General features: G+C 41.7%; 1 protein-coding gene across 3 annotated transcripts in view; it reads left to right on the forward strand.

Annotated features, from left to right (window-relative positions):
• Positions 1-27,942, forward strand: part of NPHP1 (nephrocystin 1) — a 32,311-nt gene that overhangs the window by 1,599 nt on the left and 2,770 nt on the right. Inside the window, exons 3-18 of one of the 3 annotated variants that reach the window (XM_081188569.1) lie at positions 559-619; positions 994-1,130; positions 2,092-2,320; positions 2,686-2,791; positions 3,860-3,953; positions 5,153-5,195; positions 5,615-5,699; positions 6,864-6,958; positions 7,110-7,238; positions 8,230-8,304; positions 10,281-10,391; positions 11,926-12,008; positions 22,667-22,743; positions 23,347-23,446; positions 24,303-24,415; positions 27,645-27,718. In XM_081188569.1, coding sequence (XP_081044695.1) covers positions 559-619; positions 994-1,130; positions 2,092-2,320; positions 2,686-2,791; positions 3,860-3,953; positions 5,153-5,195; positions 5,615-5,699; positions 6,864-6,958; positions 7,110-7,238; positions 8,230-8,304; positions 10,281-10,391; positions 11,926-12,008; positions 22,667-22,743; positions 23,347-23,446; positions 24,303-24,415; positions 27,645-27,718 — 1,612 coding nt within the window. Of the gene's footprint in view, positions 1-558; positions 633-993; positions 1,131-2,091; positions 2,321-2,685; positions 2,792-3,852; positions 3,954-5,152; positions 5,196-5,614; positions 5,700-6,863; positions 6,959-7,109; positions 7,239-8,229; positions 8,305-10,280; positions 10,392-11,925; positions 12,009-22,666; positions 22,744-23,346; positions 23,447-24,302; positions 24,416-27,644; positions 27,719-27,942 lie in introns of those variants that run through there. The other 2 variants (XM_081188568.1, XM_081188570.1) reach the window with 2 other exon arrangements.

A 27,942-nucleotide genomic window follows, 5' to 3' on the forward strand; every position in this document is an offset into this window, starting at 1 on the left:
TGCAAGCCCAGTTCGCAAACAGGTTTCCTGTTTATTTTAGCTGTTAAGAGATGCTTAGCATCTCCTGACAGTTGAATCATACCTTTAAGCGTGTGACCCTAAGTGTGTGCTCCTGCCTAGGAATGGAATTGTCTTGTTTGGGCAGACTTAGTACCAGGACATACTAAGTACCAGGAGGTACTAAGTGGCCCACCAGAGAACTACAATCTACTTTCCCTCATCCCTGGCCAAGCACTTGGTTCAGATCCTCCAGGAGAATGAACAGTTGAGATAGTCTGCTGTGTTTTCTCAGCAAGAGAGATAGAGCAACTTGATGATGTCCAGTCTCAGTGTACACACACTTTCTCCCTCTGCACTAGAAGAGAATATGTCCACTGTCTTTCCCTATTCAGAGAAGTAATTTGTAGTGCCATGTTGGCATTAATGCTAACCTTGAGGTGAATGGAAAATTATGTGACTGATCTATTAGAACTGAGCATTTGTAGATTTGAGGGCTCAACACCTGTATTTGTGGCCATGTAAGCAGTATATACAATGCAAGTACTGTTTTTGTTGTAGATGTTTGGAGCTGAAGAAGTCTGTTGATGAAAATATCTCTGCTCTACAGAACTTGAAGAAAGTAAGTGTTTAAGGTACAGCACTTCTTGTTTCCACAATAATAAATCGGAGAGGAGGTTCAGAAAAATACTCTGTCAGGGTAGGACCTGAGATTACTGCACTTACCCTGTCCATCCTTCAATGGTTAACCTAAATTATTTGTAATGTATACAACTTCCTTAGACAGCTGTATATATAATACTATTGGTAAACGTATCCCAAAGTCAAAGGAGGCACTATTTTTTTAAGTATAAAGCACCATGTGATTGTTTACCTGTAATTAGCATATTTTCCATAAATGTGATTAATGCCAGGCTATGCTAGATTGACATTTTAGTTCAAATCCTAATGTACACAAGAATGTTACAAAAAATCTGGTGTATTGTTATCTTGCAGTCAGATGAGCCTGCCCCTGTGGGAAATTATAATCAGAGAAAAGAAGAAGAAGGAGAAAAATTGTTAATGCTTTCTGAGCAGCTGGATAAGCTTATAGCAATATTTAGCCGGGAAGATGTGACCAAGGACTCCAGCATGTAAGTAGATTAACAGTATAAACCTGTGGGAGTCTGCTCAGAGGTAAGGCTGCAATCCTAACCATACTTATCTGCCAGTAAGCCCCACTGAATTCAGGAGACTTACTTCTGTGTATTTATGGTTAGGTCTGCAGCTTCAGTCCCATTGAGTTCAGTGGGATTTACTCCCAGATAAGTGTGTACAGGATTGAACTCTAAAACCGTTTTTTTATTAATCAAGCTGGATTATCCCATGCTTGCTCAAGTCTGAGCATGGGCATCTTTATCAACATAAAACTTTGTTATAAGGTAAAGGTAAAGGACCCCTGAATGGTTAAGTCCAGTCAAAGGCGACTATGGGGTTGTGGCACTCATCTTGCTTTCAGGCCGAGGGAGCCGGCGTTTGTCTACAGACAGCTTTCTGGGTTATGTGGCCAGCATGACTAAACTGCTTCTGGTGCAACGGAACACCATGATGGAAGCCAGAGTGCACAAAAATGCCGTTTACCTTTCCGCTGCAGCGCTACCTATTTATCTACTTGCACTGGCATGCTTTCAAACTGCTAGTTTGGCAGGAGCTGGGACAGAGTAACAGGAGCTCACCCCATCGTGGGGATTCGAACCACCGACCTTCTGATCGGCAAGTCCAAGCGGTTCAGTGGTTTAGATCACAGCACCACCCTCGTCCCTTATAGTTACAGGTGCATAGTCATTGATGCTTTGTCTGCTACATAATTTTAGCTTTATCTGACATAATTGTATAATTGTTAATTGCTACCTACCCCAAAGTTAAGGGATGAGAATGCTTAGAAATATTAATGTATTCAAAATATGAAATTGAGGAATTATTGAGACACCTGGTCCTTCTTATACCCCTAGAACAAGAAAGGAGAAGTTCTTTACAATATTGTCTGTGTCAGTGGTTGATTAGAATAAGCAGTTGTCAAAAGACTGTGATGGACTCTGTTTCTTTTTGGGTTAGCAATACAAAAAGGAAGGACAGCCCAAAAACACTACAAGAAAACGAAGAAAGTGAAGAGGAAGATGAGGAGGAGGAGGAAGAAGATGAAGAAGAAGAAAGTACACAGGATGATGGTGATGATGAAGAGGATGGCGAAGATGTAGACAAATTTGGAGATGATTCAGCTATTAAAAATTTTATCACTCTTGGTGATTTTTCTGCACAGCAAGAAGGCGACCTGACCTTTAAAGTAAGTAAAATGTAATATTATTAGTTTATGTGGGCATATCTCACTAAGCACTATAGCTGTGTAGGATTTGTTTGTTCATTTGGTGTAGACATAGCATAAGTCAGTCATCACCAATCCCACTCTGATGCCTTCTTGCAGTGTCCAAAAACTCTATTTGATTATGCTACACAAGTCTAGCAGTGATGGTTTTTCCCTAGGGTGACAAAGTCAATTATACCACAGTATAAGAATAGCAGTCACTTTGGGTAGAAGCAACAAACTAGACCACTAGGCCTCTGCTTTCATCATATATTCAGCACAGAATATCTTTAAGCCCTTGTGTATTAATGTAGTTTCTTCCCCTCTCTTTGTTTTCAATACTGAAGAAAGGCGAAGTTCTGCTTATCCTTGAGAAAAAGCCTGACGGTTGGTGGCTAGCTAAAAACTCCAAAGGGGAGAGGGGCCTTGTGCCTAAAACCTACCTTATGGTTGGTATGCTTCTACTTTTCTCTTTCTATTCAGTTCCATGTTTAACGTTATTGTTGGCATCTTTCCACCTTAGTGGGCTTGCAGTGTTCCCCTAGGTGAAAGCAGGGGTGAAATAATCATTTCATGGACCACTGCAGCCGTCTGGACAGCAATATGGAAAATAACTACCAAGCTTTCATCTTTCCCAAGATTGTGGTGTGGTGGAATGTGGGGATGGCATTTTTTAGTGCTATAGAAATAAAAACCAGTAGCATGCCAACTGGTAGATATTTTCTGTCATTCCTCAAATATTTCAGACTGCTTTCTTGAGACGCCCAGCCAAACATAACATCTTAGGGCGGTTCCAGACTGTTGCTATTTTCAGGTAAGATTCAATCGCATCTTGGCAAATTCAGATTGTGCAATTATAGATGATAGGGAGGTCTTGTGCAACACACCCTTTAAAAAAAATCAAACAGACTTTTTGGGATACAGTGGTGCCCCGCAAGACGAATGCCTCGCAAGACGAAAAACCCGCTAGACGAAAGGGTTTTCCGTTTTTCGATGTGCTTCGCAAGACGAATTTCCCTGTGGGCTTGCTTCGCAAGACGAAAATGTCTTGCAAGTCTTGAGATTTTTTTCGCTCCCCCCCTTTTTCTAAGCTGCTAAGCCGCTAATAGCCTTTTAGCCGCTAATCCGCTAATCCTTTAATAGCCGCTAAGCCTTTAATAGCCGCTAAACCGCTAAGCCGCTAATAGGGTTGCTTCACAAGACGAAAAAACTGCTAGACGAAGAGACTCGCGGAACGGATTATTTTCGTCTTGCGAGGCACCACTGTAAAAGAAAGTGACAGGAAAATGCCCTGGAAACAACACTTTGACACAATGTCAGCTAACTTCCCTCCAAACAAATCTGAATAAATACTCAGTAGCAACCCAGGATCCAACCCAGGGCGTATTCACAAAAGAGCAATAATTTGAAGCAAGAATTTCCACTTCTACTGCAACATAAGATCACCCAACTTCCTTTTTAAAATAAAAAAGATATAGAATGTTATTGACTGTTGCAATGGATCAACTTTGTAGGTGAAAGATGAGGAAGAGGGCCAAGAACCAAGTGAAGAAGAAACCGAGGAAGATATAGAGGTGGCAGATGAAACGGAAGGAGGGGCCAACATTCTGAAAAGGTAAAGGGACCAGAGCTGTGAGTGGAAATGCATCATCATGCTGCTGTTGGTGATGGGGGCTTCTTCATTGCAGAAGCTTCCTTGCGTCGTTTGTGTATTCCCAATTTGAACTTGACTGATTTCAGTCCTGATTTGTATCTACTACAAGAGCAAACACAGTGGGAGATGGTAAAGCCATTTAAACCAGGGCTCTGCATAATGGGAAAATATAACAACAACAACAACAACAATAAAAAATAAAAATAAATGAATAATACTCCTCCCATCTGGCTGGGTTTCCCCAGCCACTCTGGGCAGCTCCCAAGAGAATATTAAAAACATGATAAAAGATCAAACATTAAAAACTTCCTAAACAGGGCTGCTTTCAGACGTCTTCTGAAAGTCAGACAGTTGTTTATTTCCTTGACATCTGACGGGTGTTCCACAGGGCAGGTGCTATTGGCGAGAAGGCCCTCTGCCTGGTTCCCTCTAACCTCACTTCTCACAGTGGGGGAACCGCCAGAAGGCCCTTGGAGCTGGACCTCAGTGTCCGGGCTGGACGATGGGGGTGGAGATGTTCCTTTAGGTATACTGGGCCAAGGTTTGCAGTAGTGATAGTTTGGGAAGGCATCTCTGAACAGGAATTTATAAGAATCCGGAAGAATCCTGCGAAAAGTGAATAATTTATTTAATGTCATTTAAGGAACTTCATTTCTACTGGACTTCAGAACATTATTACAGTAGAGCGGCTGTAAATCTGGTACTGTTTCTTTTATGAACACTTGTGCCTTCAATTTGTTACTGCTCTTGTGGAACATTTTGTAATGGCATACACTACACCATTTGTAATTGTGCTGTACACTACCCATGGTTCCTGTTTGAGTGGAAGGGCAGTGTAGAAATCAAACAAACAAACTGACAAAATAGGTACAACAGTGATCAGACCACTTTCACGTGGTAGTGAAAGGCAGGCGAATAGTGCGAAAACTAAGGCTGCCTTAGCCACAAAATTGAATTGAATAAAGATTCCAGTCTCAGTTACCACATGGTCAGAATATAGATTAAATGGTTTTTCCCAGTGGGATCGTCACTCAGTGTGCCATTTTACAACCCATCACCATAATCACATATTGAGTGTCAATTTGCCCATCTATATATTTGCAGTTAATTGATTTGTGGATCAGCTTTGTGTTCTGTTCTTATTTTTATGCTACCTACAGAACAGATTCGCACTGGAGTGCTGTTAAAAAGGCCATCACAGAGGTAAGCCTGTGTTTTATCATTTGCATACCATTCATGATTATTGATATTTTGCTTGGTTTTTCTTACAAAACCAGACAGCCAAACTGGTACTCTTATTTCATATGGTACTCCCTCTTTCAAACAGTCCAACTATGGACAGCAAAGTTGGCAAACTGAGTATCAGTTTGCTTGAAAAGGGCAGGAACAGTGCAGTCCTATTCATGTTTACACACAAGGAAGTTCCACTATGTTTAGTGGGGCTTACTTCTAGGTACTATAATGTAAAGAATTGCAGGTGCAGAGTGTTTCTGCTTGTTCATCCAGTGGCTCTTCAAAATACTTGATGTTCAGTGACTTGCTACTTAAAGACTAATATGGAGCCAGAAGTAAACTGATAAATGGAAGCAATATCAAGGCTGAATTATCTCTCTTCTTAATAGAATAATACCTTAGATGCACTGACAACTATGGGAGCAGTTCCTGCAGGATTCCGACCTTCAACACTTGCACAGCTCTTGGAAGAAGGTAGGAGTTTTGTAAAACTACTCTATTAAACCCAGAGCTCCCAAGGTATGAAGGAAGTTTATTTTAGGAAGTGTGAACACATATTGGGAGGTGACCAAAGTTCTGATGGAAGAATGTTGTAATTGTATTTGTGAGGGGTTTTTTTTACAGTCAAGTGGGGCATTTTTATGAAATAAATATTTTTATTGCATTTTTCATTTCGTTAAGTTCTGGATAGCAGTGTGCCAGTTTGCGTATTGGAGCAGGTCAGCAATAACTCACAAGGTGTCAGTGAAATTAACTATTTAGTCGAAGAAACAAATAGCTCAGGCCTAGTGAGCACAGCAACTAGATCTTGCCCCAATGAAGCATTTGCCAGGACTGAAGGTCTGTAAGTCTCCTACTCCCCCAATTCCTTCCCATGCAATCTGAGGTTCCTTCATCTTGCCTGTCTTTTCTCCGCCTTTTCTATACCACTTCAGATTCTGGGAAACCAGAGGGGAGGGAGCTGGTTGGAGCAGGAGGGGGAGACCCCCGGCGTCTTCAGCAGCCTGACTCATCTCTGTTTCTTGCCCCCCCCCAGCCTCTGCTTCTGCCTCTGAGTCTGGACTGCTCTCTGCCACAGCCTCGTCCTGCTCACTAAAGCCTGTTACTGCTTCAGTTTCTGCTTCCTCCCTTCCCTCTGTCCACTCATTGTTGTCCCACCACCAATCCCCTGTCTCTGAGCCTTCTTCCCTTGGGGGTTCCCCAGCTGGTATCTCCCACCACTCCTCTGCATCCAGTCAGTCCATGATACGGTGGTGACAGAAATCTTTTAACAGAGTTTAAAAATGCCCCTTTTCTATTTGGAAAAACTCCCCTGAAACTCCGAGCATCCTCCAGTATGCGCAGCCCTGGAAAAGGCATTTCCCCTCTTCTCCATTGTGCTCAGCGACATATATCAGAATGATATATGCACACTAATCTTCTGGCAAAACACTAATCTTCTGGCAAGAAGAGCGAGACAGAGCAAGAAGAGCAAGATAAGATTTATCACCAAGTCAATATGTTTAAGATTAGGATGTCAGTCTGTAATTGTGCTACTGCTGAAGTCATAAAGTTACTTACTTGCAAATTCCATTGAAGATAACCAAGATAAAGGGAGATGGGAAAATAAACACACTAAACATAGCATTGTTCTTCCAGGAGTTCAGTTTCGGGCTTCTTACTTCTTACAACCTGAGCTCACACCTTCCAATCTTTCTTTCCGAGATCTAGTGTGGAACCCGGAAAAAGGCACTGTAAGTATTTGCTCTCAATAAAAGCCAGATAAACTCTCTGTAGGGTAGCAGAAAATGGGGAAATTGGAGAAAATGGATTATGCAATAACATATTATGAAGTAAATGTAGCTGTAAAATGTAAAACTCTGGTCCCCGCCCCCTTTCTTTCAGATTCAGTCAAGGCCAACTCGGCTATCACTGATTGTGACCCTATGGAACTGTAAAGGGATTCCTTTTCCAGGAATGAGCATACAAGTCCTGAGCAGACATGTTCGACTCTGCCTTTTTGACGGTAACAGAGTGAGTTCTACAAATCACTTAACTTGAGCGGTTAAAATTCGAACTTCTTCCAATATCCTGATCACATTTATGGAACGGGAAGCATGTGTCTACTCAGTTGTCAACTGCTATTTTGTGGTGGATTTAAACAGTTGCTGCCTATAACTTATTTGCATACAGTTCTTTGTTCTGCATTTTAAAAGCTTATCAGGCTTCAGTTAATTTGTACCTGAGACAGTATTCCAGACTTCTCCTTTCTGGCTATCCTATCTTATATCTGCAGCATTGCATGATATTTATCTGTACATGACCCATGTGCAGCATTGACATATTTAGGGTAGTAGTCCATGGAATTTAACTCAAAATTGACTCACTGAAATTAATGAACACGGCTAAGTTAGGTTCATTAATTTCAATAGATCTGTTCTGAGTTGCACACTACCCTCAATGCCACATAAGTTGATTAGTCTGTCATCCCTCCTTATCAGAGAGCTGATGGATAATAGACCTGATTGTTACAACACCCTTGAACATGTACTGTATTTTTTGCTCTATAAGACTCCTAAAAAGTAAGGGGAAAGATGTGTGCGTCTTATGGAGCGAGTGCAGGCTGCGCAGCTATCCCAGAAGCCAGAACAGCAAGAGGGATTGCTGCTTTCGCTGCACAGCGATCCCTCTTGCTGTTCTGGCTTCTGAGATTCAGAATATTTTTTTTCTTGTTTTCCTCCTCCAAAAACTAGGTGCATCTTATGGTCTGGTGCGTCTTATAGAGCGAAAAATACGGTGCCTAGTAATTCTCAAAAGCAGGATTTGCATTGTTCTCCATTGCAGAGTGAAAGCATCAGTTTGTGATAGGCTGGATTCAGTGATCATATTTCTAAATTTCATGAGCTAAAGAAGGTGAAGGTTGGTGATTCAAACATAAGCTGATCTTGTAATGAAATAGTTTCCCTTTCTTCATTGCGTTAATCTACGCTGCTGTATTCAAATGTTAATTACTTTCTCGTTTTAGATACTGAGTAATATTCATACAGTTAGAGCTACGTGGCAACCTAAAAATCCCAAAACATGGACTTTTTCTCCACGGGTAAGAATACTGAGGAGATTATTGATAGATTTGACCTGGTAAATTTTGCATAACTTTGTAGGATTGTGATCTGTAGTATGTACAATTAATTCTAGCGCAATCTGATAATAATCTTCCTCCCTGCCAAAAAAAATTAATAATAATAATTAACCAAAATGCTAGTTAAGCATTACTTGTGATTTAGAGGAGGGGGAACTGAGCCATAGAAACACACGCCAAGTTCTCAGTTGCCAAGCAGAATGAATTTAAGTGCTATGAGGTTTGACCTCTGGAAACCACCTCTTGGAACTGTATTGATAAAATCCTGCTGACTTGAGGATCAAACTAGATAAGACACAGGAAATTCATTTGCTGCTTCTTTCTTTTTTTTACAAAAATAAAAAAGCTTGGGTAGAGGGTCAGAGCGTTGGAGAAGGAAGGGGAAAAGGTTTACTCATCTAAATCCTTCCACCCCTATTTGCTGTGCTAAGAATAAGATGAGCAAATAGCACCTGGGCATAATCTGGAACAGGAAAGCTGTTCAGGGCATTAATCCCCCACCCTCATCACTTCTTGTTGTTGTTTAGTCATTTAGTCGTGTCCGACTCTTCGTGACCCCATGAACCAGAGCACGCCAGGCACTCCTGTCTTCCACTGCCTCCCACAGTTTGGTCAAACACATGCTGGTAGCTTTGAGAACATTGTCCATCACTAGGGGTCAGCAAACTTTTTCAGCAGGGGGCCGGTCCACTGTCTCTCAGACCTTGTGGGGGGCCGGACTATATTTTGAAAAAAATATATTGAACAAATTCCTATGCCCCACAAATAACCCAGAGATGCGTTTTAAATAAAAGGACACATTCTACTCATGTAAAAACACGCTGATTCCCGGACCGTCTGCAGGCTGGATTGAGAAGGTAATTGGGCCGGTCCCGGCGCCTGGGCCTTAGTTTGCCTACCTATGCTCATCACTGTCGTTCAAATTGAATTCCACTCACTTGCTTTGCATTTGGCACTAAATAATCACAGGTTACTTCTATGTGCTGAAGGAAGTGCCATGGATTGTTCAGCAGGTGGCAGTGTTTCTTCTGAATCAGTGTTGAAATCACACAGCAAGTGGGAGCTTCAAATATGAATTTGCCCCTGTTTTGAAATTATATTGCATCTCGGTATTAACAAGTCTACTGGATACCCCTGAGGCATGGTTAAATTGTTTATCTCTGGGTATATTTGCTTGTTTCTTTTTGATCCACATATAGCAGTGGAAAGCCATGATGTTATGGCATTGTGAGTACCCTCCCTGCACCAACAGCAGCCAGCGAGGAAAAGTGCATGGTACATTTCCATTGCCACACATTAGTGGTGAAGAAAATTCACAGGGTTGCCATTTTTGACAGCACCCATCCATTCTTCATCATATCTAATTTTGTCCTTAGCTTGTCACGGTTCATGTACAGGGGGAATTTGTTGAGTGAAAGGAAGGCATTGAAGAGGTGCTGAAACCTCTGTCATTAAGCTGAGCTTTGCTTGCTTGGAGCACCAGTTTAGAGTTTGAAGAAGGGAAGAAGGCTTCAAGAGGAGCTGCCTTCAGATAAGAAGGACACTGCAAAACGGATCTTCTTTGGAAGCTGGTGCCTATATCTTTGTGGAAAATAAAACACAATGCCCTCCTGGTTGTTGTGTAGCTTGCCAACCACTATAGGATTTAGTGTGTATTCCCTGGTTGTATCACTTAGTTGTGTGCAACAATTTCACACAAAACTAGGTGGCACTATAGGATTTAGTGTGTATTCCCTGGTTGTATCACTTAGTTGTGTGCAACAATTTCATACAAAACTAGGTGGCATGTAAAATATAGTGATTGTTGGTGATGCTTGTGATTTAATTTAATAGTTTATTTCTGAAAGGAAATGGAGGAATTCTATTGGTGTTTCAAGAGAATCTTGAAATAAAATGCTTAGATATATTTACTGCTGCTTCTTTTTTTACATTTTTAGGTGACTGGCATCTTACCGTGCCTGCTTGACGGTGATTGTTTTATTAGATCCAATTCCCCATCTCCGGACATAGGCATATTATTTGAACTTGGGATCACTTACATTCGGAATGTAAGTTCTCACAGGTGATTCAGTGCATGAAACTATTAGAAGATAGGCTGTCTGTTGGTATTTCTTTTATATACAAAGAGCTTGGCATCATAAACCACAGGAATGAAGTAGAAGTCGGTTTCAGTATCACAAGAATGCCAACCTCCCATTAGGACTGGCACATAATTTATTAGTATGAATTGCCATTCTCCTGCTTGCTGATTTGGCTAGCCGATCGTTAAGCTGTGTATACTTGAGGTCAAGGTTAATAAATCAAATTTATTTGATAAGACAAAAGTGAAAGTGATGGTGAAGACTACCAGCCTATATTTTTTACCTTCCTTTTTTGGGGTAGCTCATGAAATATTGAAGGGCACGCACATTAAGAACGTAAGAGCAGCCCTGCTGTACTGGGCGAAATGCACATTGAGTCCAGCATCTTGTTCTTAAAGTAGCTCATTAGGTACCTGTGGGAAGCCCACAAGCAGTGGTGGAGGAAGCCACTCGGGTGCCTGGGGCGGGGCAAGGCACCCATAGGGACGGGGCACACCGTGGGGCCTCTGGAGGCTGCCTGCCTTCTCCCACTCAGCTGCCCTACAGCTGGGGAGGAGGCAGCAGGCGGACCGTTTGGGCAGCTCAGAGCCTGCGTGCGCCCAAGCCACCGTGTATCTCCCAGGAGAGATATGTGGCCCGGGCATGCTGCAGGCTCCGCGGTGAGTACCGCCCGGCATTTTGTCACACCCTTCAGGGGTGACACCTGGGGCGGACCACCCCCACTGCACCCTTGCTTCACCCCTGCCCACAAGCAGGACTGGAGTGCAGTAGTGCTCTCTGCATTTGTTGTTCCCACGAACTGGTATCCTGAGGCAGACTGCCTCCAACTGTCCTATTGTAATCATAACTGGTAGCCATTGATAGCCTCTCCCTCCATGAATTTGTCTAGTCCTCTTTAAAAACGATCCACGTTGATGGCCATTGCAACATATTTTAACTGTGCACTGTGTGAAGTAGCACATTGTTTTGTCTGTCCTGAATTTTCCCAACATTTGGTTTTATTGGATGGCCTTGTTTCTCTCTGGTTAGCCACTGAACCATAGCTGTCAACGTTTCCCTTTTTTTAAGGGAAATTCCCTTATTCCGAATAGGATTCCTCGCAAGAAAAGGGAAAAGTTGACAGCTATGTGCTGAACCCAGTGCTCTATTATTATAGAGATGACCAGTCCCTGAGGATTGCGTGAAGAAAATACAAAACAGGGCTATCTGTTTATGCAAGCTTGATTGCCTTGCCGATAGCTGCAACCACTAAACCAATTCCATTCCTTTAGCTGCATTTATTGGTACAATCAAACCCACCTAGCTTTGAGTGGCAGGCATTGATTATTCCTAGGGTGATGGCAGGGGGGGAGGAAGGAGAGCCTGCCATTGCTGCTTCAGCTGCACACCTAAGAAAGATAATGTGGGAAGAGTGAAGCAGATGGACCCAAGGGCTGATTATGTCCACCCGTTTTACATTTTAGCAACCTGGATAATTAGTTTCATCCACCTTATTTTCTAGTCAACAGGTGAGAGAGGAGAACTAAGCTGTGGCTGGGCATTTCTAAAACTTTTTGACTCCAGCGGACTTCCAGTTTCCTCCAGGTAAGTTTCCTTTGTGATTTGGGGAGGTGAAATATATAAAGATACATCAAATTCACAGGGTTGGTTTATTATGTGTTTATTGCATTTATATCCCACCTTCCTCCAAAGAGCTCAATGTGGCATACATAGGTCTTCCCCCTTCTCACATGTCTGATCCTCACAACAACCCTGTCAGTTTAGTTAAGCTAAGAGAGAGTGACTGGCTCAAGGTCACCCAGTGAGCTTCATGGCTGAGTTGGGATTTGAACCCAGCCCTAGCCTGACACTCTAACCATTACACCGCAATGGCTCTGCCTGCTTGGTTTTGCCTTCCGCAAGTTATCTGCCAGAGGTGAAAAAATGTGTTGCATCGGTTAACTCCAGAAATTTCAGCAGTCAAAGCTGATGATGTAACAACACAGGGATACTTGGTTTTGAGTGTCCCTCATATGGTACTACTCAATAGCATTCATGAGCCATTTCATGCTTCACCTACAGTACAAATCTCCTGATGAATATTATTCAGAAATAGGTGTGAAAGATCAGATGCAGCTTCCTGGCACTTGCTATGTGTCTCCTCTGTACAGCTGGCATTGTGACAGACACTTTGCAATGCAAAGTGTGTGTAGACCTGATGGGTGTTTGATTGCGGCCATCACACTGTAGGAATCTCATGTTTGGACCAATAACCACACACGTTCCCCAGAATGCTGCCAGTTCCAGAAGGCAGCAAGGTGCCAGTGCAGATGCCAGGCTCTTGATGCTGCCACAAGGTAGGCTGAGGAGGTATTTGGAAGATGGCTGTAACCATCAGACAAAAGCTTGTGGTCGTTTCATCTTAACTAGCCCTGTGTAAGTAAGATGCAGCAGGGGAATAATGAAACTGCCCATTAGTTAAACTGCTGAGAGTTGGTAGGAGAGGTTTTTTAAAACAGAGATTGGCATGTGCCTTGCTTCATATAGGTCACCTGGCGGAGAAGACTTTTTGAGTGTGCTCTTTGTTTGCATGCTTTGGTGGGTCACTGCTTGTCTGTTACTCAAGGGCCCCCAAATACTGAAGATGGCTGTGCCACCAAACATTTGCTTTTAAAATATGGCAGTTTAGAAAACTGTCCTGTAGAAGTTAGGCAATTTTTCCTATCTAGACCAGTGTTGCCCATGCAGATTGGAAGCAGCTCTCCAGGGTTTCAAACAAGAGACATTTCCAGTTCTTCCTGAGGATGCATTTGCTTCCTGTGTTGGCATTTAGAACTGTGCTACTTACCTTGACTTTTGGGGGAGCATTTAAAATATTAAGTTGCATTGCCAGGTTTCCCCCCTCAAAGTTGTATGGCAGCTGCTTCACCCCCTAAGCATTTCGAATTCATATTCTTTATTATGGTGGTCCACACACCAATCCTGAATGCTAGTTTGCAGTTGCTCCTGTTTAACATACAGGGAATTGAGGATGAGAGAGATGCTTTCCAGAGACCCCCCTTTCCCACCGCAGGCCACCATTCCCCTTTCTCTTCCCCCTCCCCCCGTCCTGAGCCACTCCAGGGAGAGCTGTAAATGATGTATTGGTGGAACAGATGAAACTGGAGGAGGATCAACAGCCCCTCTTCCCAAACACACAATTGGAAGTGTTTTCTGCTCCCATATTGGGGCTCTCTGGATGCTGGCCATGGTGACGTATCTCCTGGCTCTCACTCCTATCCTGCTGCTATTTCCCTAGTGCCTGCCAATACTTCCCCATAAAGCTAAAGCTTAAAGGAACTAAGTATAGCAGATAACGATTCAGTTTAACAGTATTCATTTCACAATAATACTACATTTCTTTATATCACAAGCACATAATTGCAAATGCATCTGCAACATTTTCCAGATTTCACATTCTTTGCCAACAGAAACAATTTTTTCCCACCATTGTTTTTTTTTTGGGGGGGCACGGGAATTCTAGCAAGAGGAAATCTGAATTGCAACAGGCAACTTGGCTGTACACCAGGATCACAATATCAGTGAGATTTACTCAGAGCCTTGGCTAATGCTCTCAACTGACTATCTGTTGCATCTTCAACTGAGGAGGGGGAACCTGTAGCCCTCCAGATGTCATTCAGCTCCCATCAGTCCAAGACAGCGTGGCAAATGGTTAGAGATGACGGGAATTGTAATCTTCACAATTAGAAGACTGCAAGACAGTGCTAGAAACTGAGATAAGAAAGCTAGGAGTTAAATGGTATCTTAAACCTAGGTTATGGGCGCAACAACGGAATGTCTCTGTGCACTTTTTATAACAAGAATACAAAGCTGAAAATGAGTGAACTGCAGCTAAAATATTATGTTCATTTTTGACAGGGTCTAGTCCTTCCCCTGCCCGCCCCCCTAATATTCTTAAGAGAGTCTCTTCTCCAGTCTTCAGAGAGTAGCTGGAAGTGGGGAGGCAGAAAAAGGTTCTCCTTTCCTTCCACTCTGCAGTTTTAATCTGAAATCTTAGGTGCAGATCTGTTCCCAGAGTTCAGAAACGACTCGTGCTCATGAAATTCCCTGTTGCAAAATGCTCCTAAACAGTGCTTGTTTCGAACACTGGCTGCAGATTCCCCATCCCTTGCTGGAACCTGTACTCAAATCTTCCACTGGGTTCAATGGGACTCCTAAGTAAGTGTGATAGGAGCGCAGCCTTGAAAGTTACAAATTAACACACATTCATCTCTTTCTTCCTCCAAAGTTCATTAAGGCCAGCTTTAGTGATGTTTACTTAATATAGCATTACGTACGCCACATTTTCTTTTTTAAAAAAGAAAACCCTTTTCTATGCAAGGCAAGGCAGGACCAAAACTGACTAATGCTAATTAACGTCTTTTGCCACCCAAGCATTCTTGCCATTTCTGCATTCCAGGGGCTCGGCTCACAGAGGCTGTCCTTGAGAGGAACATTTCTGATCATACCACAGATCCTTGAGCTGGGTTTGGATACTGCCCCAAGACTGACTCATTGCTAGGCTTGTACTACATGTGTCTCACAGCCTGGGTGAATACTGAAACTCGATGTCATGTGATGTGTATGCAGCCTGTTAACTTGCCCCGAGACTGCTAAGCTTGTTAAACAAGTCTCACCCCCTAAATGATTTAAAAATGTGCTTGGTTTATTTTCAAAACTTGAAGTGGGCCCAGATTTTCTTTTCTTTAAAAAAACAACAACTTGCCTGTGGACTTCCTTTATGACTGTCTTAGCCGTCTTTCTAGTATCATTTCCGCAGTCCTGAATAAAGCTTTCCTTAGCTTTGGCAAAGGGACTAAAATAATCTGATGGCGTGGGCCCCCCCCTGTATTTTATGCTTAATACAGTTATTATAATTATTTAATTGCTTTAAAATGTTTACCGTTCGCCAGCCTCACAAGGAAGGCTGCTCCTTTTTTTTTTTTTTGGAAGCTGCCTTATTCCAAGCCATTGAGCTATCTATGAAATTTTATTAAGACTTTTCATAACACAATAGAAAAACAAACCAATCTAAAGAAAGAGATAGAAGAATGCAAAGTCCTTCCTCACAGGTATTTCTTAACTTTTGTCCCAGACAGAAAAAGGTGAGCCCTCCCAGCTCTCACCCGGGAGCTTCCTATTCTTCTCCCAGCTTCTCGCCCTGGAAGACCACCCCTTCCCTGTAAGGAAGGCTGTTTCCGAGAGGCCTTTCTACACGGTTTTTCATGTGCAGCTTTACGCATTTGGACATTTCCCCTGGGGATCATAATCCTATGGCAGAAATTGCCTTTCCCCCAAGCTGGTTGCACTGTGTTGTGTAATGCGGGGGTGGGGGGCAGAATGTGATTCTTATCCTAGCAAGCACAACAGTTGATGACTGTTGTGATGGCCTTGTGCTCTGCAGGTGTCTTGGGCTCATATAACTGGACACAGTCTGTGCCTTGAATTGTGAGGAGTGGGCGACACATCCCTCCCCACACCTCCCCTTCAAAGCATCGTCATTTTCTTCCGGTTTTCCTCCCAAGAGCTGGAGTGTTTCTGCAGCACTTAGGAATCATAATTCAATGTACTTGTCTCCCAAAACAAGATTGCCCCACAAAGCAAGACTACCCACAACCACTGTGTGGAAATTACACTAGTGGTACAGGATGGGAGTACATATAGTCACCTGGTACCAACTAGGCACTTAATAAGCAAAAACCTATGTAATATAAATGGGGGGGGGAGGGAATCTCAACATGCAGTCCCTCATCCAGTTTGAAACCCTACCGGACCCAGCTTAGCTTTGCAAATGTGTTAGTTGTGTTATTGCTCTTTGTGTATCTTGGATAATTTCTGCTACAACAATAAGAAACCTGCAGCCAGAATCAATAGCCCTTTAGAGGAGAGGGCAGAACTAGACTATAAGAAACATTTTTGCATTCCTGAACTCCTCTTTCTCTGAATTCCAAGTTTGTATCGTTTCCGCTGAAATGCTATGATGTGCATGTGAAGCTGCGCTTGCGGCTGGATGACCAAGTTGCAGCTACTGTATGTGATGACTGGCACACAGTGCAGTGAACACCCATTTTCACAAATCCCCTGTTGAAAGTTGGCAGGAACAGAGAGGATGGGCAAGGTGTTTCACTTGCATTCATTACTAAGGGTTAGGGAACCAGTATACCAATACAGGAATTTCCACAAAGCATGTAATTCATGTCCGTCACTTCCAGACAGGAAATCATGTTGAATCAATCAAAAATTCAGTATTTTAGTTGACGAGAACAGTAGCCAAATTGAAACAGTGCAAATTATAAGGTGCTGCCTGGCCAAATGATGAAAAGTTTTAAAAATATCTCATTCTATCCAGAGGGAGGTTAATTAATATTGAGCTGTTGTCGTTTATATTTCCACCCTTCCTCCAAGGGCATGAGGGCAATGTCCTCACAACAACCCCGTGAAGTAGGTCAGGCTGATAAATGGTGGGTGGTTCAAGTTCACTCACCATGCTTTGCGACTGAACAGAGATTTGAGCACTTATATTATTGTCCTGAGTTGGATGAATCCCTAGCCGGAATTAAGATTGCCAGAAGAAATATCCACAACCTCAGATATGCAGATGACACAACATTGATGGCAGAAAGTGAGGAGGAATTAAAGAACCTTTTAATGAGGGTGAAAGAGGAGAGCGCAAAATATGCTCTGAAGCTCAACATCAAAAAAAGAAGATCATGGCCACTGGGCCCATTACCTCCTGGCAAATAGAAGGGGAAGAAATGGAGGCAGTGAGAGATTTTACTTTCTTGGGCTCCATGATCATGCAGATGGTGACAGCAGCTGCGAAATTAAAAGACGCCTGCTTCTTGGGAGAAAAGCAATGGCAAACCTAGACAGCATCTTAAAAAGCAGAGACATCACCTTGCCAACAAAGGTCTGTATAGTTAAAGCTATGGTTTTCCCAGTAGTGATGTATGGAAGTGAGAGCTGGACCATAAAGAAGGCTGATCGCCGAAGAATTGATGCTTTTGAATTATGGTGCTGGAGGAGACTCTGGAGAGTCCCATGGACTGCAAGAAGATCAAACCTATCCATTCCGAAGGAAATCAGCCCTGAGTGTTCCCTGGAAGGACAGATCCTGAAGCTGAGACTCCAATACTTTGGCCACCTCATTAGAAGAGAAGACTCATTGGAAAAGACCCTGATGTTGGGAAAGATTGAGGGCACAAGGAGAAGGGGATGACAGAGGACGAGATGGTTGGACAGTGTTCTCGAAGCTACCAGCATGAGTTTGACCAAACTGCGGGAGGCAGTGGAAGACAGGAGTGCCTGGCGTGCTCTGGTCCATGGGGTCACGAAGAGTCGGACATGACTAAACGACTAAACAACAAACAAAATTTCAGTTCTATAGCTGCTATACCAGCCTATTCCTTCTGCCCTTGAACTGTGTGCCAGCTGGTCATTATAGGAACAACTGTTTTGAAACTTGTGCCTGAGCTTTGATTTTTATTTCTTCTTCCCTCCCTGTCCCTTTCCCCTTGTATTAATTATATGCAGCCCGTCTCACTGGGTTGCCCCAGCCACTCTGGGAGGCTTCCAGCAAAATATAAAAACACAGTAAAACATCAAACATTAAAAGCTTCCATATACAGGGCTGCCTTCAGATGTCTTCTAAGAGTCATAGAAGCATCCAAGGCAGCTTATGTCAACAATTCAATAAAAGCAGCAAGTAAAATATTAAAATAGAAACAGGAAGCAGCAGATAATACAAAAACATCAGGGAGAAAAACAAGTCCAAATCTACCATCCTGTAGGGGCAAAGGCCAAAAGTTAAGCAAGGACCGTTTTGTGCTGGCAGCTTAATTTGAGACCTCCACTTTATAGCCCAGTATCTACTGTAGGATATACGACAAAGCCCGGAAAAGTGGTACATACTCTGTTCTAAGGACCAAGTTAAATAATGTTTTGGCAGGCATCGGGCTCATTTTTGCATTTGTAAACCCAGGCAGATAAGTGGTGCAAACTGGTGAAATATCTCTGATTTGCAAATTCAAGCATGCATGTTCATCATCTGATGTATACAGAGACGTAATGATTTGCATGTGTGAATGAGCCATCCCAGATCTAATGTCACATTCAGAACTTTTCTGTTGCCTCACATCGCCTCAAACCCAACACTCTTCAGTGCAGTCTGTTCACACATTCAACTGCAAGTCATTGAGCGATGAGAAATAAAGGGATGTATATATGTGTGCATGAAAAGGATCCAGGAATGCTGGGAATAAATGTGGGTTATCTGTCTGTCAGATAATTTTGGCTGCAAAAGAGCAACGTCTCAAACTATTCCAAATTGGAGGGGCCCTGTCCATATGATGCTTCTGAACTTGGAAGCCAGCCCAGTGTATCTTTAGGATGTTCTGTTGATCCATATCTAGGAACTCAAAGCTAAGGGATTCCTTTGTCATAATTTTACTGCCTTTTATCTGTAATTATGTGATCACTGGAAAGATACAAAATTGGCACAGGGTCGTTTCTGGGCAGTTTAGATGAAAACCCAAGAGGAAGGAACAGATGAGTCACTTCTGCGTGGAGAAGTGAATTGTACAACAGCGCTAGAGGTGAACAGGTCAGGACGGAATTCAAAACAGTAAATTTAGCACCAGTGGTTCCTGCCTTAAATGACATTTGTGAATGCGCCCAGGATGTATCTTTGACCCCAGAGAAGCTTTTCAGGTAATTTACCTGATGATAACTTGAGAGCCACAACCCAGAGAATTGTACAAGTGTCTGCATGCCCAAAACTTTTAGTTTCCCACAGGGTGGATTTGATTTAAATCAAATCGATTTAAATCACGATTTAAATCACTAGTCAGTAAGACTTGATTTAAATCATTTTTTTTTAACAGAAACACTCATTCTTTCTAGTATAATCTTAATATTGATAACCAGATGAAGGTTTCATTTTTGGAATAATAATTTTTTAGAGTAGTTTTTACAGTTATATCAAAAATTACTGATTTGGTTATACTATTAGAAATACATGGACAGATCATTATGAAATTATTGTTAGGTTTAATGTGTTAACTGTTTATATTTGGGCAACTTTTCTGCTGTACTTTGTTGGAAGGAGAAAAATAATCATTTCCTTAATAACAATTTAAATAATTTATTTAATTAAAACAATAACATTATAGCATATGTATCCATGCTTGTTAACTGACGTGGTTAAACGGTTTTAAAAAAAATCAAAAACTTAGACTGAGTTTTAGTACACATGAAAAACTTAAAACAAATCCTTATTTCCTGATGGAATAGCCTATGGACTATAATGTAACTTAAATAGAAAACTAACTTTAGAAAGATTTTTCCTCCAAAAGCATTTTAAAAATCCAATTTAAATAAAAAAATAATTCCAATTTAAATTTTAAAAATCCGGTTTTTTTGATTTTGATTTTTTTTAACCATTGATTTTTATCCACTCTGGTTTCCCAAATGATAACCCTTCATGAACTACTTTTGAAATATATGAATATTTCCAGAGTGGCTTGTGATACACCTGGAGCGGGCAGTTGTAATGTATAAAAGCAAAGCATTCTGTTGAGCAAAAGCAAGTTGTGGTGAGTGGGTCTTAAGCAGCATTCTCAATCATTGCAACCTTGCAGTGGTATGGATAGTAGAAATACTTCGTTTTAAAAGGTGAAGGAATTCACCCCAAATTATTAGGATTTGTACTAATCCACTCACCCAGGTGGAATTCATAAACTGCCAAATAACACGTGAAAATGATTTATTGGATGCTGTTTTTATAGGTTAATATACCTATCAGCCTCTGGGATTGCCTGGTTTGATGGTCTTTTATTGGGTCATCTTTCATAGGACAGTATCCAGTAATTAGTTTCTATATATAATCAGTGCGTGTTTTGAGTGGGTTTGTATACACCATAGTTGTGACGTAGTATAGTGTATTTTAAAATGGGGTTTTAGAGTTTTTAAGGTTTTTGAATGTTTTATGTAGTTTTTATGTAGTTTTATGTAGTTTTTCAATTTCATTGTTCTGCAAGGGACAATGACAATAAAGATATCGTAATCGTAATTGTAATCATATATCTCTATCTGTCTCTCTATCTGACCCACTTCTACAACTGACAGGAAAGTCATACCACTGGTGGCCATACTGCTTTGCAAAGTACAGATTTGTAAGGTGAAGAATTTCTAAAGGCTTATAAAAATAGAACTCTGCGCTATTTAGGGAAGACATATTTTTATGGAACTTTCAATGGATGCTTATCAAGGACTTCCGGGTTGGCGCCATCGCCGAATGGCGGACTCCCTCCGAGCTCCGGAGGGAGTCTGCTCGGCAGGGGCTGGGTCCTACCGCGCCGGCGACGCGGGGACCCTCAAAAACCATGGGCACGGAGCCCGTGGACATGGGGACCCGGCTGGCACCGCTAGCGCCCTCCCGACTCGTGAAAGAGCCTTTTTAAAGGCTTCGGATTGGGTGCCGGGGAGTGGCGTGGTGCTTTGGGTCTATCGCTTCCCCTGCCGAGCGCAGCCGCATGCCATTCGACGGAGAGCGCTGGCTTCTTCCATTTGAAATTCGGACTATCAACAACAACCCGTGAGTAATTGGGAAACCGGGTACAAAAGGAGAAAAAAAGAATTTTTTTTCGGATTCGGCACGAGCGGGGGCGATCTTAAAAGGAAGTCAATCCCCCCCTGACTGTAAACATTCTAAAACAAGGACTGGGTAACCAAGATCGATTCAGAAGTTTACCGCTGATAAAAATCATTAATTCCACGATGCGAAATTACAAGAATTGTGCTGGAGGAGAAGAGTGGAGGGTGAGAGGGAAAAGGCAACCCCCCCTGGGAACCGGGGCGATTCGCAAAGCCTGGCGAAGAGAGACGGAGACTTTGACAGCTGCCAAAGTAGCTGTCAAAGCTTGAGAATATAAAGAGGACTTTGTTACAAGTATTTTGTTGGCTAATTCTGTTACAAATTGACATTATTTGGACATAAATTGTCGGGAAGAAAAGAAACAACAACTTGACTTTTGGATTAGAGGATACAAAGTTACTGCAATCCCTCTAGAGGGGTTTCGGGACATTACAAGTGGTCGTATGCGGAAAATTACTCTGGGCTGAGCACAGGACTTATTCTCTGGGAAAGCGGCAAAACGGAAACAGTATTTTGTCTACAGAGGTGTTTACACTAAAAGAAGACAATAGAATTTTCTATTGAAGAAAGGAAGGGACTGGACGTAAGTTTTTGTTCCTGAATAACAAACCTCTGTAGAGATACCAGAATTCGGAAAAAGAACGTTTTAGCAGCTGAACAAGATAAGAAACCTGAGAAAGTAAGGAATAAAAAGATCCAAGGACTAACTACGACACGGAAAGAACAATGGGAGGAGCAACAAAGACTAAGGAAACTAAAGGCCTCTATTTGACTGGATTTTTGAAGTTAAATATCATTAAAATAAACAAATTAAGAGAAAACCGGCAAGGTGAAACGGGGAAAAATCTGGCTATGGACTTGAGATCTCCAGGCTGATAACATATAGACTGATGGACATCGGGAATTCAAACCGGGGAAGGGAGGGGGAGTTTTGGAATCCAAAGGCTATGTAACCAACTTTTTGATTTCTTATATCTTTTGTCTTCTATTTCTTTATATAACTTTGGTATTTTAATTTAACATGTTTTAAAAAAAGGGGGAGCTCGTGGAAGGAAATTGGGACAGATCTTGGGGGGAAAATCTTTTTATTCTTTCTGTTAAAAATGAGGAGTGATGGTAAGATTGTATAAATTCTGGCTAATGGGTTAAACATATTGGTTTTAAATTGGGAATGAGAGCTTGTGGAACCAACTTAAGGAAAGGGGAATACAGTCGGGAGGGGAAGGAGGGAGTCCTAGAAAGAAGGTTATGAAAGTAAGGATTTAAGCTTCTCTTTCTTTTTCTTTCTTTTTCTATCTTTTCTATCTTTCTTATTCTGTCATTATTGCAAATTTTAATAAATATGATTTAAAAAAAACAACAATGGATGCTTATCAAATCGAGTTGCTAAGATTTTTCCCCCCATTAGGTATTTTGTTGTTGCCTTCGTTCAGAAAAGGCGAAATACAAAAACGGGTGATTTGCATAAAATACCTTTTGCAGCTTCAGGAAAAGGCACATATTTCTTTACTTTCGTTTTTCACCCATGTCAGAAATGAACGCAGGTGTCTATGTTTTGTGTATTTTTCAGAACATATGAGCTGCTTTTGAATGGCGGGACTCCCTACGAAAAGGGCGTTGAAGTAGACCCGTCGATTTTGAGAAGAGGTAGAGCTTATCTTGTCCCTTATCTGAAACTGAAAACTATTTTGTATGCCCTGTTGCCAGAAATCCTCCGTTATTTTATTATTTATTTATGAAATGCATAAGCGCTGCACGAGTTCAAAACACAAACAAAACAGGCACGTCCATGCCAATCTAAGGAAAGGAATTATAAATAAGCAGTGTTAAAAGTGCCATTGTGTGGCTGTGGAAACATAGAATCATAGAATCATAGAATCATAGAGTTGGAAGAGACCACAAGGGCCATCGAGTCCAACCCCCGATTGGATTGCCAGATGGAAACATGGCTGTCAAAGCCAAAGAGGAAAAGGAGGGTTTCAAGACATTTTTTTAAAGGAAGAAGTGTGATGGGTATTGGAATAATTAGAATTTTAACTGCAAGGGGAGGGTGAAAAGTATGACTTGATGTTTCTGATTTGGCCCTACTCATTAAAGTGAGCCACAGAGATCAGAATGAGAACAGGTAGAGATAAACAGATGGAAAAAGTGCTGGATGCAGAGATAAATGAATTACGTATTTGAGAACATTAAAAAGTAACCCAAGTACTGATAATGTTTGATTCTCTGCTTTATTTCTTTTTACTAAAGCCAGTGGCAGTGTTTTCCATAACATGATAACACTGAGGAAGCAGCCTCAACTTCTAGTGAAACTGAGGTCATTAAGCACCAACTCCAGAGCAATATTGAAGTAAGTGAGCAAAGTTTGCAGTTTTCTTATGATGCTTACATTGTTGTTTCAAGGAGGTATAGCTTTCTATTATACACAAAACAAGCGTAAGAGATTTTTGCAGTATAATTTAAAAAAAATTAGGTCCAAACTTGCAGTAAAGCTCTGTTATGAATGTGACAGGCTTCTATCAACTATCAAATATTAAATACTAATGCATGTCAGCTGCCAGCCATTCTAAATGTCAACTATCTAATGCAAAGTACCGGAGGAGAAAGAACAGTGTGTCCCAAATGGTGAAATAAAAGAGGAGATAAAACTATAGTAAATTGTAGTTTGAAGTAACATAATGCAATATTTTGATCAAATGAAAAGTGTCCTCAGTTTCTAGATTTTAATGTTTTTTTAGAAAATGCAAGGATTTCTTCCCTCCACCCTGTGCTGATGGGAGAGAATAGGAAATGCCTCTTCAAAGAAAATTTGAAAATAGAAATCCGATATTTTTTACTTAATGGTGCCTGCCTAGGAACATAGAGGTTGACCCAAATTAACTTTACACAAAAGAAAAAAAGTATAGAAGGTAAAATTCATGCACCTTACAGTGTTGGACCTTTTAGTATATTGTGTAGTATACCCTAGAAACAGAGAATATGCCCCTTTCCCATGGTTAGGGCTTGAGTCACAAAGCTACAATTTAATGTGTGAATTGCTTAATAGCCAAGAAGATTAAAGCAGTAGTTCACAGCTGGTCAGAATAAAGTCCATCTTAATGCTACTGCATTCAGAAATCTTGCATGTTAAGATGTGCTAAAATATTTCAGGAGTAATTTTTACTGACAACCTTGTTTTTATTTGCTTTTTTTAAAAACAACAACAGTCTGCTACCAGAAGTATTAATTGGCAGCATGAGCTATATACACCTTTTATTATTTTATCGTCAGATTCTTGGTGATGTGCTCCTCCGGGACAGACCAAATATGCAAAATGCAGGTAAGGAAGTCTGGTAATGTTTGGGTCGAATGTTGCTTTCTGTGCTTGCCATGTGTGTGAGAGAGGTGTCAAGTAATTTCTTCTTTCGTAAAGCAGGAGAGGGCTAACTTCAGTTTGGCATAGTCTGCTCCACAAGTGCCACCCCCCCAAACCCCGTGGTTCAGCAGTTCATGTAAATGAATTCATTCTCAGGAACTCTGAAACAGTTAAGGAAGTGGTCTCAATCCCGCACTCTTCATTAAGAGCAGAGGTAAAAGGTAAAGGTAAAGGGACCCCTGACCATTAGGTCCAGTTGTGGCTGACTCTGGGGTTGCGGTGCTCATCTCGCTTTATTGGCCGAGGGAGCCGGCGTACAGCTTCCGGGTCATGTGGCCAGCATGACTAAGCCGCTTCTGGCGAACCAGAGCAGCGCACGGAAACGCTGTTTACCTTCCCGCCAGAGCGGTACCTATTTATCTACTTGCACTTTGACATGCTTTTGAACTACTAGGTTGGCAGGAGCTGGGACCAAGCAATGGGAGCTTACCCTGTCGTGGGGATTCAAACTGCCGACCTTCTGATCGGCAAGTCCTTGCTCTGTGGTTTAACCCACAGCGCCACCCGCGTCCCAAGAGCAGAGGTAGTTATTGCAAAAATGCCCTACCCGGCACTGCAGTTTGTTTGCAAGAAATCCAAAAATGAGCAGGGGTTACGTGTTCAGCTAGAATCTGTGTTCTCTCTGTCACTCTCCTAAAAATGCTTCAGGTACAAGGGCACAACAGTGGTTCTGTTATGGATGTGATGCTAAGCCAAACCATGGCAAAGCGTGCAGGTACTTGTCATAAAAATTGCAGTCACTTTGCTCCTCTGGTTAACACGCTACTCTGGGCCAGGCCATGGTTTGGCTTAGTGTTATGTCACATATGGTTTGGCTTGTGGTTTGTCACACTCCAGGCAATCTGTGAATGGTAAGCCAAGAACAAACCTTGCCTAAACCTTGTGGTTTTCTGGTGTGTGACAAACCACAAGCCTAGGTTCAGACATAGCACTAAACCAAACCAGGAAATGTGGCAGTGGCTGGGCTAGGAGAAGAACAAAGAGCCGTAATTCTTTGTGTGAATACCTGTATCTTTGTGTGTTCATGCTTGGCCATGGTTTTGCTTAGTATCAGTGTTTCTCAGCCAGTCTGGGTATATTTAAACAGCATGGAAATGACATTGTTCTGTCAGCAGCAGTTAAAGTACATCGCTGCACAGTAAGTCAACATGTATGTCCCTGACAATCCCCAGACATTTTCCTATGCTTATGTCTTACAAACACATTTCTAGTGAAGTGAATTAAGGATGCAACTATAAGAAGTGTTTCCACTGGAAATTAGCAGTGCTTTTTCCATGGAATCATGTGATCATGGTATGGATTTTTGATTGTTCCTTGATCTTTCCCTGTTTTTTTTAAAAGGTATTGTGTAAACTTCATGTTTTAAATCTTAACAGGAGTCCTCATTTAAAGAATAATGTGGAACTTGTTATATTTTTTTGCTTTTTATAATTCAACCCGTTAAGAAAGGTGTAGATAAAAGTCCTGAGACAAGGGAATGCATGGGCTACCTCAAAAAAAAATTAATTCCCCTCCTTAACCTACCTCCTGTTTGTCAAGGAAAGATGTTCGCTTCTGCTCAGGGAGAGCAGGCTTCCTCCAGAGTTGTTCTTTGCACTTTTGCATCTTAGGACTCCATTCCACCTATTGTAACATGCATACTACTTGCTGTGCCATTGTCACCTCTGTTGTGGCAAAGGAGTGCTAGGTGTCAGGGTGGAAATTAGTCTGGGTTTATGACAGGGTTTGGTGGCTTCTGGAATGCGCATTGACACAGCGACAGCCAGGTTTTGGTGGAGAGGGTGTTTCACCTGAATGAAAGGAAGTGATGCATCAGTGTCTGGTGGGGAAACAAGGCTCTGAGAAAATGCTTTCTGAAAACTGGTTTTAGAAAATCCACTGAATTCATGGATGAGCAGAGATTAGTCCCATCCTGTCTGGTTCTTTGTCAGTGCTTGGAAGTGTAAAATACCTAATTGGTTGCAGTTCTTAAGTGTAAATTTCCTGCGGTTGGAACCTTTGTGTAGAAAGCCAGCAACTTAAAATGCCTGCTTAAAAGCTCTTGACAATATTTGCACTCTTTCCCAGTTTATACCACATATTGTGTAGCTCACAGCATCTGGTACAGGCAACAACCGTTTTAGGAGCATCTGATATTTGCGTGACCATGCACACACGCATCACGCCGAACTCGGAAGTGTATTTATTTATTTCATACAATTCATATACTGATTGATTGTAAAAAAACAACAACCCTCCAAGTGGTTTACAAAGTAATAAAACAATAAAAGCTAGAAAAAATCTCAAGCATGCTTGAAAACACACAAAAGTTAAAATACAAAAACAGATTAAAGCTACTTCAAATTAAAAAAATTTATGACGCACATACAAGTGGAACCCAACATTTCAAAATGAACTGAATGCTTTTACATGGCTGTTATTTGCAATGATTCTGACGCACTTTAACCTTTCAACTGCAAGTGTTGGAGGGCCAGTTCACAATATGGGGGCCAGCCAGTTCACAGCTTTACATTTTGTACAGGGGTATAAGATTGTGAATAAAAAACTCTTCTGTATCTCAGGAAGGGGACACGCACATAGAATTGATACATGACACTCTTAACTTACCCTCAAACCTTCAGAAATGGTAACCCATCCCAATTGTTTCTACCAGACGCAGGAGTGATACAAGAGCGCATGGCTATTGTCCTCATATCAAACTTACGGGATTTTTAGAAGCAAGCAACCTAAATACATACAGCTCTAATCATGACCATAGAACTTACAAGCTGCCATAAATAAAACATGGCTCTTTGCAGAAGCTTATAGTCCAAATTAAATATTGTAGAAGTGTGTTCTGCTGCTACAGGTAATCCAGTCTTTGTGATTTAAAATACTTCTTTGGCTATTCCCCCCCCCCCCGCCCGCCAGAGGATATTATTTTTGTGGGCAATTCAACCACATTCTCCCTGTTTCTCCACATTCTAGCCAACATTTGTGTGTGTGTGTGTTCTAAAAACTGACTTCAGTGGATGTTCAGAATCGTGAAAGGCCAAAACTGCTGTTCACATTTTCCCGTGAATTGTTTCTGCCTCGCATAAAAGGCTGCTAAAGCTTTCCCAAATAACAAACACCTTTTCAATCTCCCTTGCAGATTTGATTGGCAATCCAGTTTTGGCAACCTTCCCCAAACTCATGGAGCAGCCTGATCTCATGGATGCGCTCAGGGTGCGTGAAACGTATTGCATCACTAATCCAAAAGGACAGCTTTGAAAGCCTCTTTCTTTCCGGCATGGGAGGATTGAACGCTTTTGCACGCCTCGATCCCACTGTTGTTTTAAACAGCTGCTCTGATGATGCTAAGCTTAGGTCAATAATGTGCTGAAAGCAAAGCAAACAGAAATAGAAGTGAAATGCCCAAAGTCTTTGGAAAGAGGTGGCTTAGGAAGGGC

This window comes from Podarcis bocagei (assembly GCF_964188305.1).
Source record: "Podarcis bocagei genome assembly, chromosome: 3".
Lineage (NCBI taxonomy): Eukaryota > Metazoa > Chordata > Lepidosauria > Squamata > Lacertidae > Podarcis > Podarcis bocagei.